Source organism: Pelophylax lessonae (assembly GCF_965119305.1).
Source record: "Pelophylax lessonae genome assembly, chromosome: 13".
NCBI lineage: Eukaryota > Metazoa > Chordata > Amphibia > Anura > Ranidae > Pelophylax > Pelophylax lessonae.
In genome coordinates, this window is record NC_138780.1 from 144,025,240 (window position 1) to 144,039,766 (window position 14,527).

The 14,527-nt window shown below is 41.7% G+C and overlaps 1 protein-coding gene across 2 annotated transcripts in view; it reads left to right on the top strand.

Annotated features, from left to right (window-relative positions):
- The first annotated feature begins 268 nt into the window (after positions 1–268).
- LRRC9 (leucine rich repeat containing 9) overlaps positions 269–14,527 on the top strand; it is a 174,702-nt gene continuing 160,443 nt past the window's right edge. For both annotated transcript variants that reach the window (XM_082275541.1, XM_082275542.1), the window contains exons 1-3: positions 269–355; positions 5,611–5,829; positions 8,969–9,109. In XM_082275541.1, the coding sequence (XP_082131667.1) occupies positions 302–355; positions 5,611–5,829; positions 8,969–9,109 (414 nt within the window). In that variant the 5' untranslated portion in view covers positions 269–301. The remainder of the gene's footprint in view (positions 356–5,610; positions 5,830–8,968; positions 9,110–14,527) is intronic.

Sequence of the window (14,527 nt, forward strand, 5' to 3'; positions counted from 1 at the left end):
GTTCTAGTTTATAGTTTTAAAAAATGGAGGACAGCATTTTAATGTACAGTCAAAACTGGAATGCTTATGGATTTTTTTTTTTTTTTTTACATGGCATCAAAGCTGAACTAGCCTTTTAACAAAGTCTTTTCCCTTTAATACTTGCCTGCTTGAATAATACTGGTCTTTTAGGAGATAATAATGAATTGTATAATAATCTTAGCACCCTTTTATTTATTACAATAATTCCTAGTGTGCATTTTCTGGTCACCTTTTTTAATACAGGAACACACCCATACTATGACCACCAGACATTGATATTATGAAAATGGTCTCCGTTGACAATCAGAATTCAGAAGAAATATTGAAAGAACTGGTAAGAATCTACATTTTACTTTTACATTTTTTGCTGCCCTTAAAGAAGATTTTAAAGCATCCATGATTCTGGAAGAACCACAAAAATGATGACGTTTTTAAATGTAGCAACTGAACGTTCATAGGGTACATAGAGGAACTCTGAGGAGATACTGTGTATATAAAAGTACACTTTAGTTTGCCTGTGTATTCCTTCAAAAGCCATTAAAGTATTCATAATAATGATTTAGTATGTGTAACTACTATGATCTTTATTTACATTAAGTACATTAAGTTTAACTAACTGTTCAATTTCCAGATTTGCAGTAGATCGGTCTGTGCTTTAAATTGATGGGTGGGTGGATGAAAGCAGTATATAGGCGGGCTAACATAAATGTGAGAGCTTACGCTTGGCTTTATTGTGCTGATATTCATTGGCAGACTGAGGAGCAGAAATGAGTTCAGCCATTGGCATGGAGATTGTAGATTTGCAGGCTTAAAGTGATTGTAAATCCATATTTTCTTCTTGAAAAATGGCAAAAATGTTATACTTACCTGCTCTGTGCAGTGGTTTTGCACAGAGCAGCCCCGGTTCATTAACAAACAGTGTGGCCCAGTCCCACCCCACTCTCCTCACTGGCTGCTATTTACAGCAGCAGGAGCCAATGGCTCTCTCAGCCTATGAGGAGGGAGAGCAGAGAGAGCTGCTTTTGTGCACAATTGCGTTCATGTAGCCATAAGCACCATTCATTTTATGACAAGACATTTAGCTAAAATCATAGTTACTCCAATCATTTACCTGCATATTCGTTCACTTTTGACATTCCCAGAACTGGGATGAACCACGTTGACACTCATTTCAAGACTTTGCAATACTTTGTTTCAATTTCCAGGTTGCACCAGTTATACAGTAAGTAAGTTCCTAGGGGTCAGTTGAGGTGCTGTCTCCTGGCACTCTTGCCTTGCCAGACCCAACAGGGGGCAGACAACACTGCCACTGCAGCTGGATAAACCCATACGATGGGTGTGGCACATGTACTGCCATGCCTTACTCCCTGATGCTCATCTGTGAACAACTTGAATCTGATAAACCCAGACCTTATAGCCAATATCTATCCCAAAGTTAAAGCTATAACTTGCTGACTTTCCTTACACCTATTGTTAACATTCCAGAAACTATTCTTCTTATAAACATGCTTTGGATACAGTTACAATTGTCGCCCAGATTTTCAGGAGCAAACAAGAGGTCACCAGAGCTTCAAAGCTTTCCAAAGTGGGGGGTGAGTCCATTCCATTGTGCCCTGTCCTTCACAAAGAAGAGAGAACTTCCAATGTCTATTTCAGGATAGGTTGCTAAACCAGATACCACAAGAGTGTCAGAAAAATGTAGATACTTTATTTAGCAATGTTGCCATCATTTAGGAAGTTATCATTTTTGCTTGACCCTTTGTTTCTCCCTCTCTAGTCTATTGGCTGCTAAATGGGATAGGCAGCCTTACCGACCAATAGCAAGGCACAGAAGGAATCGGGCCAGACACCCATATTCTTTGTGAGGTCATTATTGGCATATTAGCATGCCAAGAGTTTCATAGCTCTTGGGCACTCTGTAGGAAAACAGAAGTCTCCTGCTGGTATCTTAAGGGGCATAATCCAGGATCATGTTAAAACATTAAGGGGGTTCTAAATCTAAAAGATTTTTCACCTTAATGAAAAACCTTCCACTAGCTATCCCTTCCCCCCACGCCTTTCTCTAAATAATTACCTAAGTCCTGTATCGATCCAGCGCTGTGCCCTTCTACAGCAGGTCTGGTCTCTTTCCCTGCTCTCACAGGCACAAAGGCAAGAGTGGGAGCCATTGGCTTCTGCTGCTTTCACTCAAATCCTGTGAGGAGGGGAGAGGGGCCAAGCCGTGCTGTGTGTCTCTATGGACACACACAGCTCAACTTGGGAACATGCTTGCACGTGTGCCTGCATAGCAAGCGGCTTGCTATGGGGACACACAGAGAAGAGGAGGAGCAGAGAGCATCGGTGGTGGACCACAGAAAAGGAAGTATGAGACCGCTCTGTGCAGTATCCTTGACAAAGCAGGTGAGTATAACTTTTCTTTTTATTTTAGTTTTTAAAAAAACAGAGACTTTGGTATCACTTTAAGTGCATGTCACTACAGCTTTGCTTTAAGGTCTAATTCACTTTTTACATAAACTGCATATGCAGTCAAAGGCCCCAGTAGTTGTAAATGCACTGTGTGGTTTGTTAAAATATAGTTAGATGCAGATGCCATACCTGGTAGGCCATTTCTGTCCCCGATGCATGCAGTCTGGCTAAAATACTTTTATTGCTTACATCCTTACTTCCTGGGTTTATTGCAGGACACAGCAGCCTTTGGCTCATTCTCCTAGCATTGCAGGAAAGAGAGCGCTTTCTGTTTCAAATGCTGCACGTGGGCAGTGTGCGCCCTCTCTTTGCCTATCCCAGCAGTGGCTTCACTCTGTGTTGCTGGGATAGGCAGGGAGAGCATGTTCTGTACATGCGCAGGTTTTGAAAAAGGAAGCACATTCTTTCTCTATCAATACTATCAACTTCCATAGGAAGTAAGGAGGTAAACAATAAAGTCTTTCCACCAGACTGCATGGGGGACAGAAATGGCCTGTGGGTAGGGCATCAGCATATTTTAACAAACCACACAGTGCTTTTAAAACGAATGCATGAACTAATTTCTGAAAAAAGTGAACTTAGTGTTTTAGCATATAAAACTGTTAAAGATGTTAAAAAAGGAAAAATCTATACATTTCCATAAATTAACATATTTTAAATATGCTTCTGATTTCCTAAAGGCAAGGTGAAAGATAATTATGCTTCTAATCTATATGCTTTGGCTGGTGCCATCAGGGCAGTTTTTATGTCTGTGATGTCTGTTATTTTCTAGTTAGCTACCCATTGTTCTCAAGCTCCTAGGTAAATGTAGAATGCAGAACGGACATTAAATAAGTCTCCGTACAGGTGTCTCTTTTTTAGAAAAAAACAAGCAAGCCAGAAAACTAAAGTCCAGAACAGCATGCTCAAAGAGATGCTGGGAACCTTATAGGCTTGCAAGTGTAATAAGATGAAGGAAAACTTCAAACAAGCTCAATAGCTCTGGCGAGGAGGCTCCCATACAGCAAAGCTTACCTCAATGGGCACTCAACAGTGACTTACACCATAGGAATACTGAAAGGAGCGCCAGACCAAAATCGAATAAAAGAGTCATATACTGTGTGTGTGTGTATATATATATAGGAAGAGACACATTTACATAGTAAAAACATCTATCAAAGACAATAGATGTATAATGTAAACATATAATATATTGAATATTGATATATAATGTAAATACACAGTATATTAGATTGTATCACAAAGAAAATGAGCAAAAAAGTACTGAAGAATCAAGCTCCTAAAATAGTAATAACTGGCTACTAACTAGAAAAGTACTAAAACGGTACTAAAACACATTAAGGGACCACACTGCTGAAATAAAACAAATTGACTCCTAAAATCAGTTAAAAAAAAAATTAAAGCTGCTGAAGCAAAATTAATAAACCATATAGCTGATCTACTGATCAGCTTCTGTACTACCGCCTTGTTGGAAAAGTTCCGCTCAATCAGTACCACCAGCTATAGTCAGCAATGCTCATCACTGTATTCTGACAGTGGGGAAGTCTCCCTGCTGACAGAATACAAGGGCTCACCAGAGAGGATTCCCCCTTGATTGAGCGGAAAAAAAATCCTCTGTGGGCTGCCTAAAGGGGCTCAGAAAATCGTGCGGAAAATGCAGCTTTCGAAGCGATCGCACAATAATCTGATCATTCGTACACAGCTTTCGAGAGCCTATCGCAACAATTCATGATGGGACAAGCACGTAATTTTTCTTGAATTATACCAGATGGTACAATTTTTCATTTAATCAGTACAGTTGTCATTTGAAAATACAATACAATACAAATACAAATACAACAAAATAGAATACATTACACCACTTCTGAATTTTAATTCTGTCGTATGAGAATTTTCGTAAATTTAGTAAACTCTTCATGATGCTAAAGGAAACTAGGAAGCCAAATTGTTTTAAAAAGACTAATGGCACGTTTCCACTGAGCGTTATGGTACAGTTCGGTTCGGTACGGTACGCAATTTTTGCCCTTTCCATTGCGAATGGTACCCTAATTCCGTACCGTACCGTAACACTTTTTTGGGACCCTTTCGTTGGGGTACCAAGCACATTAGTACCGTACCAACAGGGTGGAGCTACACTCTGTAGAACTTTGATTGGTTGACAGAGAATCGTCCATCACAGCTTTCCGGCTACACCATGCCTTTCATGAAAGGGTACTATTGGCAGTGGAAACGCAAGGTGTACCGTTCCGAACCGTACCGTACTGAACCAAACCGAACTGTACCGTACCACTCAGTGGAAACGAGGCATAATTGTCTAATAGAATATATAATGACAAAGCATTAAGAAAGCTGTTGCAATAAAACGTATTAGCCACTGGGGAAAAAAACAAAACTAAAGGCGGCCATCCATGGATCGAAATTCCACCAGTTTAGCAGGGACCAGCTGAATTTTGATTCATGTATTGGCTAGTTGATTGTACACAGTTGATCTATCGATCAAATTGCATACACCCAGCCTGTAAGGTTTTTTCCAAATGATCAGTGCCGTTGGCTACAGTTAGCAAAACTGATCATTGTATTCTGCCAACAGAGGAGACTCCCCACCAGCAGAACACAATAGCACTGCAGGAGTGATTTCCCCAAATTCATATAAAATGTGTGGATGTGGAAATCGCCACTTTTTTTTTTAACCCTTTGGTTGAATTAAAAAAAAAAAAAAAAAAAAAGGTATGGCCTGCCTAAACAAAACTGTTTAATTTGCAAGCTGGACTAGTGCTCATTAGCTATTGACATAAGTGCTAAAATTAATTAATTAATTCCAGGTCCAACACCTCTTGGCAGAGCCAGCGGCATGCCTGCAAAGGAGTCATTCTGGCCACCACTCTAAGGGAGGCATTCTTCCCACTTACCGCCACCAATGCAGGATGCATTTTCCCAATGACCCCTGATAGATGAAACTTATCAGGGGTTGCCTTGGACCTGAAAACTATTTAAGGTTTCCTCTTGGGTAAAAAGGTTAGGGAAGGCTGGGTTAGGCTGTTTTCAAGAACAGCAATGAAACCATATACAGGTTTTTCATTCATATTGTTATGTTATGATCATGGTTTGTATCTTTGCTTACAGTGTGCGTGCAATGGTGTCAACTATGAGAAAATTGCACAAGAAGGACCAGCAACTACAACACTTGAAATGTTCTTCTCTGGTTACCCAAAAATGGTGGGACTCTCTTACTTTCCAAATCTTACAAACCTGACATTAGTTGGACAAAACATAGAAAACATCACTGGTCTAGAATCGTGTCCACTGCTTCAGAAACTTTGGATTACAGAGTGTCATTTGACAGTAAGTGAAAAAAGAACAGAGCTCATTAAATAGGTTGTTAAAATCAGTAAATATATGCAGGAACATATCTTTGCAATGAAAGGGTAGCTAATCGGCAAATGACTAGCTCTGAAATACCTCACACCCCTACAAGAAATGTTTCTGTACCTAACCCAACAAAACCTAATGCTAGTTTTTTTAAAGCCCAACTCAGGGCGGCGAGCTAGTGGAATACTGTGTAAAATCGTTTAAGCTAAAGTCCAGTTAACAACTAAAGGTTTATACAGTGCATGTAGCTCTGAATGTGACGGCTACCTCTAAAAGCTGGGATAGAAGCTGACCTAGTGAAAATGGGGATTTTAGACCTTTGGTTTCCAAAGTGCGGCCCAGGGGCTGGATGCGGCCCTTTTCTTGCTTTTATCGGGCCCTTGGGACATTATTTCCCCCGCCTTAACAGTGGGGCATAGTTCTTGCCACAGACACCAACTGTGAGGCACTATTCTTCCCACTGACACCATTAGAGGGGCACTATTCCTCCATTGGTACCAATAATAGGGCAATATTTCTTCCACTGACCCCAATGATGGGGCACTAAATCTCCCATTGATACCAACGATGGGGCATTATTACTCCCCCCTAATACCAATGACATTTTTCTTCTCCCACTGGCCAAAGTCTGGCACCCCTAAAGTTTGAAGGACAGTAAAGTGGCCCTTTGTTTATAAAAATAGGAGAACCCTGCTTTAGACCATTAGACAGGAAGGCTTAGACAGGTAATGGTACAGGAGAATTTGGTGCCAAGAAAGACAAATGGGTTTTATGGTTTATTATGTTTTTCAAATATTTGCACAGCTTATTCACCTCTAGCTGATACCTTTTACTTGTTTAGCTTAAAAAAAAAAAAAAAAAAAAAAAAAAACATTTAAGGAGCCTAATGGTTTCTTTTAAAACTCTAAAATTGAAAATTCTTAAACAAATTAAAGATTGTAAAATGAGAGGAAGGATCTCTGACTGTATATTTTCCACTAAAATTTTCTGTGCCAAACACAAGACCGCCTAACAAGAGTGGTTCGAGTAGTTGAACACCTGGATCACATGGAACTGATGTTGCTGATGTATGGTTAGACCAGCTATTCTCAACCGGGGTTCTGTGGAACCCTAGGGTTCCTTTAGGGGTGGCTAGGGGTTCCTGGAACTGTAGATTAGTGACCTCCTATCTGATGGTGCCTCAGTTCCAGGTTCAACACCTCTTGGCAGAGCCAGCAGCATGACTTCAAAGGAGTCATTCTGGCCACCACTGTAAGGGGGGTATTCTTTCCACTTACTCATACTAACTCATGTGTCAGTATGAGTTTGGAGAGACCAAATGCATTATTTAAGCCTTGGTGTAAAAATGAAGGTGTAGGGCTCTAAAAGCACTGGGCTGATGTCCTAGGGCAGTGATGGCGAACCTTGGCACACCAGATGTTTTGGAACTACATTTCCCATGATGCTCAACTACACTGCAGAGCACATGAGCATCATTGGAAATATAGTTCCAAAACATCTGAGGTGCCAGGGTTCGCCATCACTGTCCTAGGGATTCAGAGCCTTACACACAAGGAAAGGGATGTACAGGTTGGGACAGTGACAGTAATGGGCCATTTTAAAGTATAAATAAAGGAAAAACTGCGTGGAGATGGATTGGAAAACCTGCCAGTTTTTATTGCTGTTTGAGCCCCGGTTAGGGAGATTCACCCTCTTTGTCCTGTTTACCACTATTATTGAAAGTATAGGTATATGAAAGTAAATCCAATATTTTGGTTTGTCCCCAGAAAAGTAATATAGGGGAAATATTCAAATGGGGAAATTAGTTCTGGTGACCTGGGGGTCCCCAAGAAATTCCCTTAGTTTGCAGAGATTTCCTCTCCCATCCTCTTTGGCTGTGAGGCAGGAAGTCAAGGTAAATCTCCCCAATGGGACAAAGATGGCAAAAATAAACCTTACTGGGTTTATAACCCTCCCTTACTCTATCCAAAATGAAAAAAAAAAGTTTTGCCTATAATTCTAACTACCCTGATATTGATTGATGTCATTGCACTGCTGGCACAGCACAAAGGAGGCCAGTTTTAAACCTACTGATAATTACAGGTGTATATATGAAGGCAAATCTGGGTAGTCGTGCCTACAACCTGAGGGGCCAAGGCTTAATCTTAAAATGGCATTAAACCCAAAACCAAAAAATTATATATTGCATTTTACCAATCCTTAGATGTGGTGGCTGCATTTTTTTCTTTTGTAGGCCTTTCCTCTCTTTTTTTTTAGCTGGAGATTTGGCCAGTAACACACCTTCTGCCCCCACCCCACTCTGGATGAAGGAGCACAATAGCACCTTTGGGCAGCAACACTGTCAGTGTGGGGGTAGGGGAGTGTTAGATGTAATAGCAGATTTAGATACGCTAGCAAATTGAATCCACACTCCAGCTAACACTTTATAAGCAGGTACAGCAACAGTTTTTTTCCCCCCCTTTTTAGGTTTAAGATTTTACGTAAATAAAAGCTGTTCATTGTAGGAGGTAAATGGTTTGTCTCATCCCTGAACTTGCCATGTCTGTAAGAGAGCTTGTTCTTTTGAAAAACAACAGACTTCATGACCAGGTTACCAACTGAAAATAAGTGAAAGCCTAAAAAAGAAATTAAATGCAGTCACCACAACTAAGAAATGGTAGGCTGCAAAATAATCAAAAATTGCTCTTGGGTTTAATACTGCTTTATATTGTATCATGTACAGCCGGGATCCAAGGGGCTCCACAAAAACACAGGACTCAAATTGAAAACTAACACAGGTACTTACTGGTGCATACATTCAGAACTGTTATTACGTTAAGCCTGGTACACATGGACAGAATATCGGCCATTGAACTGGCCGACATTTGGCCTTTGTGTACACCAGCCTGTCCAAAAGAAGACAGCTGAACGGAACCAGCATTCAATCGGTGCTGGCTGCCAGCGCTGTCCAGTGTGTACTGGTGTGAGGGAGGGGGGGGGGGCAGTCCCCCTGTCAGAACACAGTAGCTCAGCGAGATCGCAGTACTAACATCGGATGATACGGTGTACCAGGCCTTAGAAATATTTAGGCCAGGTACATTTTTAATAAAATGTATATTTTTTTTTCTTTCAGAAAATTAAAGGTCTAGACACGTGCCTTAATTTGAAAAGGCTCTTCCTTTATTGTAACAGTATTAAGGTCATTGAGTCTTTGGAAAAACTAACCCAGTTAGAAGTACTCTGGCTAAATGATAATCAGATTGAAGTAATAGAGGTAAGTACAAAAACTGTACATTTTCAATTAGGTTTCTCTACAGTATGTGTACAATGTGTAGCAACAACCAAGTCTTTGTTTCATTTATTTCTTTTGGCACTGCTGTGTACTAGGACTTTTGAAGGGGTAACTCTAGTTGGTGCTGCTTTAAAATTTCCAGGAATTTTAAAAGTAAAAATATTTCTTTTGTAGTATTTTTGTCTTGGCAACCTGCCCTCTTGAGCCAAAGATGGTCTGTGGCCTCGGGTTTGTGAAGGATTCCTTTTCTATAAATAGCAGGAAGTGTAGCGGAGAGAATAGAGCAATTGATGGTATTTTTTTTATCACAACAGTATGAACAAATAGCCAACACGGGATATTAAAAGCACTTTTGTATGCTGCCAGCACTGGTTGGCCCTGATGAAAGGGAATCGGCGAATCCCCCAAAAACTATTTGTTTATACTGTTGTGATTAATAAAATTTAATAGGACCAACAGTTACATTTTGATGCTCTGTTGTCTCTACTACGCTGCCTGTGATCACTATAAATTGGAATACCTGCCTGTTTAAGGGTCCAGTGCATCGCCAGTATTTATTCTCTGAACAGGTCTTGGATGATAAAGTATTTTATCATTTTCTACACTGTAGCCTCAAGTATTTAGAGTAGGGGAGAATTTCTTCTTTTTTTTTCTTTTTTTTTAGAATACATTTTTTTGAAGGATATGGTACATTGACAGTAGCCAAAAAGAATAATTAAGCAAAATATTACAGTAACGGTGGTACACTTAATGACAGGGATTACAATCTACAAGGGATAGCAATCAGCACAAGTGAGGCTCTAAAAACAACACAAACTTCCAAGCTCAAGCGTCCACTTGGGCAGTGTGGAAGTGAATCTCCAATTATAGTCTGGTTTAGTATCTTTTATTTACTCAAAGAAGTCTTTTATTGATAAAATTAACATACAAAAATTGTACATCAGAGAAGATACAGCATATGTAAAGGCATTGCAGTGCCATATTCCGGCAATTTCCTACCTGTACCCTTTCAATAGCATGTTAACTTTGGGTATGTTTTATTACATGTCTACCTTGTGTTACATTCCATATTTCACCATGCATATAACTACATTCACAAAATTCTTTCCAAGATTAAATCGACAGGTGACAAACCAGGTGTGTCTAGCCATTGAGACCAAACCGCTTGAAAATGTTCGGGCATCCCCTATGCTGGAAGATATATTTTTCTAAACATGGAATGGGTAAGTCGCGCGACTTACCCATTCCATGCTTTTTTTGATTGTTTGTCGCAATTTAAGTCGCTGCTTGAACACAATAGTTAGCGCAGTTATATTCCATACCTTATCTACATATTTTTCTAAACGTAATGTATTTCCCATCTCGGTAACCCACTCTTTCCACAAGGGAGATTCAGCTGACTTCCAATGACGGAGGATTAATTTCCTGGCCTAAAATAAGGCCTGGGCTAATGCCTGTTTGGTAACCTCCTCTACTGGCAGGTCGTCTAATACACCCAGGAGACAGATTTTAGGGTCTCTTCTAATGGTAACTTGGAACACCCTATCTAGGGTATCCAGAACTTTCCCCCAATACAGGTGTAGCTTGAGGCATCTCCATAATAAATGGATGCTTTTACTTTTAAGTAATAATTACATTTTTGATTTTTGAATAAATGGACGAGGTCACCATGATCCCTAGAGCATCTGGAACATGTAGGGTCTTCCCGCACCCCCCATTTTAAAAAGTCTTGCTGGGGTGAGATGAACCCTGAGAAGAATGTGTAACTGCAATAACCTTTGAGTAACATTAGGTGAGCACATTTGTACTGTCTGCAGAGCTTCCTCCCATTGTTCCTCCTCGAACACCCCCACATCATGTTCCCATATGGCCTCTGCCCTTGAAGGAAAGTTCTTCAGGAAATTAAGCAGAAGTATATATTTTAGGATCGCGATATGAAACCATTATAAATTTCCACCTCCGACATATAATTAAATACAGGGGTTGGAGACTGTACCCAAGGTTTCCGAACCAGATTGTGCCTTAACCGCATATTGAAGCTGAAAGTAATAAAAATACATAGTTTGTGGAAGTCTAAATTTAGACTACAGAGCGGGGAAAGAGCACAACTTGCCATTTTCAAAGATATGGGATAATAGCATGATGCCAAATTGTGGCTACTTAGCTCTACATTGCAGCAACTTCAACTCCCCACAATATGCGTTATCCCAGATTGGACTATATCTAGTAAAACCTGTGACCTCCTGCATTTGCCTTGCTGTATTCCATACCTTCTGCATGAGGACATATGTGGGGAAAAGTTTATTAGATTTACTGTAAGATAAGGCCTTCAGTCGTATTGCGACATACTTCACCCCTGTCACGTGGTGTAAAATATGAGTGTAGCGGCCGCCCCCATAGAAAGAGGGGTTTCAGAGATGTTCTCTTCCCCCTTGTGGAAGGGATGCTGTAGAGTAGAGCAGGAACCACTCTTACCAGAGCTAGTGATTTAGCGATCCAAGCAGAAGGGTGATAGAGCTGGTATAGCCTTCTCCCACAAACATGAGATGACTATGTTGTGAGTCTAAGCAAGAACTGTTTATTAAATTCCAATACATGCAGTTTTACACACAGTTAGGGACATTCCCCTTAGCCTTGCCAAAGGGGGGAAGGGGACAAGGAACAACCAATGGGAACTGAACATTTGTACATTGAAACAGGCTACAGATAACCTAATGAGCTTATGGTAAACAGGCAGTCTCTCCATACACACCCCCTGCAGAGAGATGTCTCCAGTCCAGACCATTGTCTATGTGTCATGAATCCACACAATTAGACACAGAAACAGGAGGAGGTGGGGGGGTGGGGGGGAGGGAAGGGAAGGGCTGTAGCATTACATTAACTCAATGCCATGAGTCGTGCCATCTTCAGCTGTTCAGAAGATGAATAAAGGGAACATAAAATGCAAGAAAATGCAAGAAAAGGCAACGTCCCAAACTCATAGGAAAATGACACGAAGGGGTTTACAATCCAGGGACAGGGTGATCCGTCACACATAGCGACGGTTAGTACCGTCACAATGAGCAGTTGCTTTAGGGTTGTCTTTGGACTGAGTCATGGCTTTGGCAATATGCTGTAAGTGGGCTGCTAAATAATACAGCCAGGGATTGGGTAGTGCCAGACCGCCATTCTCTTTTGGTCTTTGAGGTTGTTCTAGTTTAACTCTCGGGGGTTTATTGTACCATATAAGTGTAGTTCATCCAATTTATTTGTAGACCAGAGTAGGTCCCAAACCTAGATATAACCAACATGACTTCTCTCAAGGAGGCATTGGTGTCTCCCAGAAGGAGCACAGTATCGTCTGTATAAAGCATGATCTTATTTTGCCTTTCCACATACTGAAAACCCAGAGTTGAGGGATTGGAACAGATCATGCCGCTAAGGGCTCAATGACTATGGCAAACGGGAGCGGGGACAGTGGACACCCTTGTCGGGTATCCCCACTGAGGGAGAAAGTGGATGAGCTCTGGCACGCTTCTCTAATTGCCGCTTGTGTAGAGTCGTACAACAAGCGAACCCAGGATAAAAAAGTCCTCCACCCTCCCCCCCCCTTGAATAAGAGGTATGGGTGGAGTCAATTGCCCACTCAACCCAGGAGTATCCCAGACACGACAGCGTGTCCGAGGTGAGGTCTCTTGGAGAAAACATATAGCAGGAAGGTGCTTTCGGATTAGTGAAAAAAAAAACATAGCTATTTTAAGTGGGTAATGGAACCCTCTAACGTTCCAGGAAATAATAGGCACTGCAGACATCGTGGGGGTGTGTAAGTGTTCAATAAAGTATGAGGAAGAGGCTGGACGTGGCCTGCAACCCTCCTTTCCCAATGGGAGCTAGGAATAAGTCATCCAGAAGGTGTATAATCTCAGTTTCTCCAGAACAACAAACAAAAAAAAGTTTCAATCCAACCATATGGTTGGAAAAACTGGGTGGTGTGATCAGCAGTTTCGCCGGCCCATATACAGCACTGTAACATTACCAGCTTAGTGCAGATGGTCCCAGATCCGAACAGTTATAAGGACAAATTAGGCACACCAAAAAGTAAAACGAGAAAAAATGACGAGAACGTGGAGGACAGCGGGTCTCTCCCCCCAAAGAGCCTGTGGCAAGACACCAACAGGACCAGTTCCGAACAACTATGTGAAAACTCTGAGATTATAACTTGTTTAAGAGCTTGCTGTAGGAATAAAATAAAATATTCTCCCAGCCATAGTGACAGACCGGATGGAGGCTCAAGATAAGGTCTGTATCCGTAGGAAAAAGAAGGGTTGAAAAGGCCTGCTGTCAGTCATCTTCCACTGCTTCTCTGCTTGCCAGGAGTAGCGTATTTTCATTGGCGTCCAACCATTCTGATGCGTCAGTTGCTGATTCAAAGAAGTGTGTTTGCCCTCTGGCAGTAATACAAAGTTTGGTCAGAAAAAGCATGGCTTATTGCACTTGGAGACGTTGGAGCCTCTTTTTAACATCTGTAAAGGGGGCTTTGCTTCTCTGGACCTCTGCTAAAAAGTCTGGATAGAAGGAGATTCTAGTTACATTAAACAGGATATTGCGGTTCTCTCATGCTTTACGAAGGATGATTTCCTTGTCCTTATAGTTTAGCAGTCGAGCCAAGAGAGTGTGCGATCGGTGTCCCAGAGGATGTGGCTTCGGCGGCACACTCTGCGCCCTTTCCACAGAGTATAAGGGAATGAAGGAGTCTTTACCAAATAGCTCCAGGAGCCACTGTTCCACGAGTTCCATGGGGTCCCTCCCCTCCACTTTCTCTGGGAGCCTCGCAATTCGCACGTTATTACGTCTTAGATGATTCCCCGTGTCCTCCGTTCTCATCTCCGTGGCCCTTGCCAGCCTTGCGGTGGAAAGAGTGTCTCTAACAAGTGGAGCCAGCTTATCTTCCACATCACTTATCCTGCTTTCCACTGCTGTGGTACGCTCTCTCATCTTTTATAAATCCTGGCGTATTAATCCTACCTCCTCTTTCAGCCCCCCCAAAGTGTTCTTTTAGGGTATTGATGGACATAGTGCACTTGTTCACTGCTCTGAGTATTTCTGATAAAGTTGGTTGCTCTCCATCCTTCTCCCCGCTTCGTGATCTGTGAGGAGCTGATCTTCACTGGCATTTGAGGCCTGGGCTGCTGGATAATCTGACGTCCCAGTGTGGAAGATGGCCGGTGTGGCATTAAGATCATCCCCGTAGTCTGTCCAGAAGAGCCTGCCAGCCTCTGAGAATAATACAGCATATCTTTAGGGGGGTCTTTCTCTGCTGTTTTAAAGGAATTTAGGCATCTTACTCACAGTGTCCTTCCCTCTGTCTGCCCCACGTGAGCCTCGCTGGGAGAGAGCTGCCGCGCCATGTTGTACCTCAGA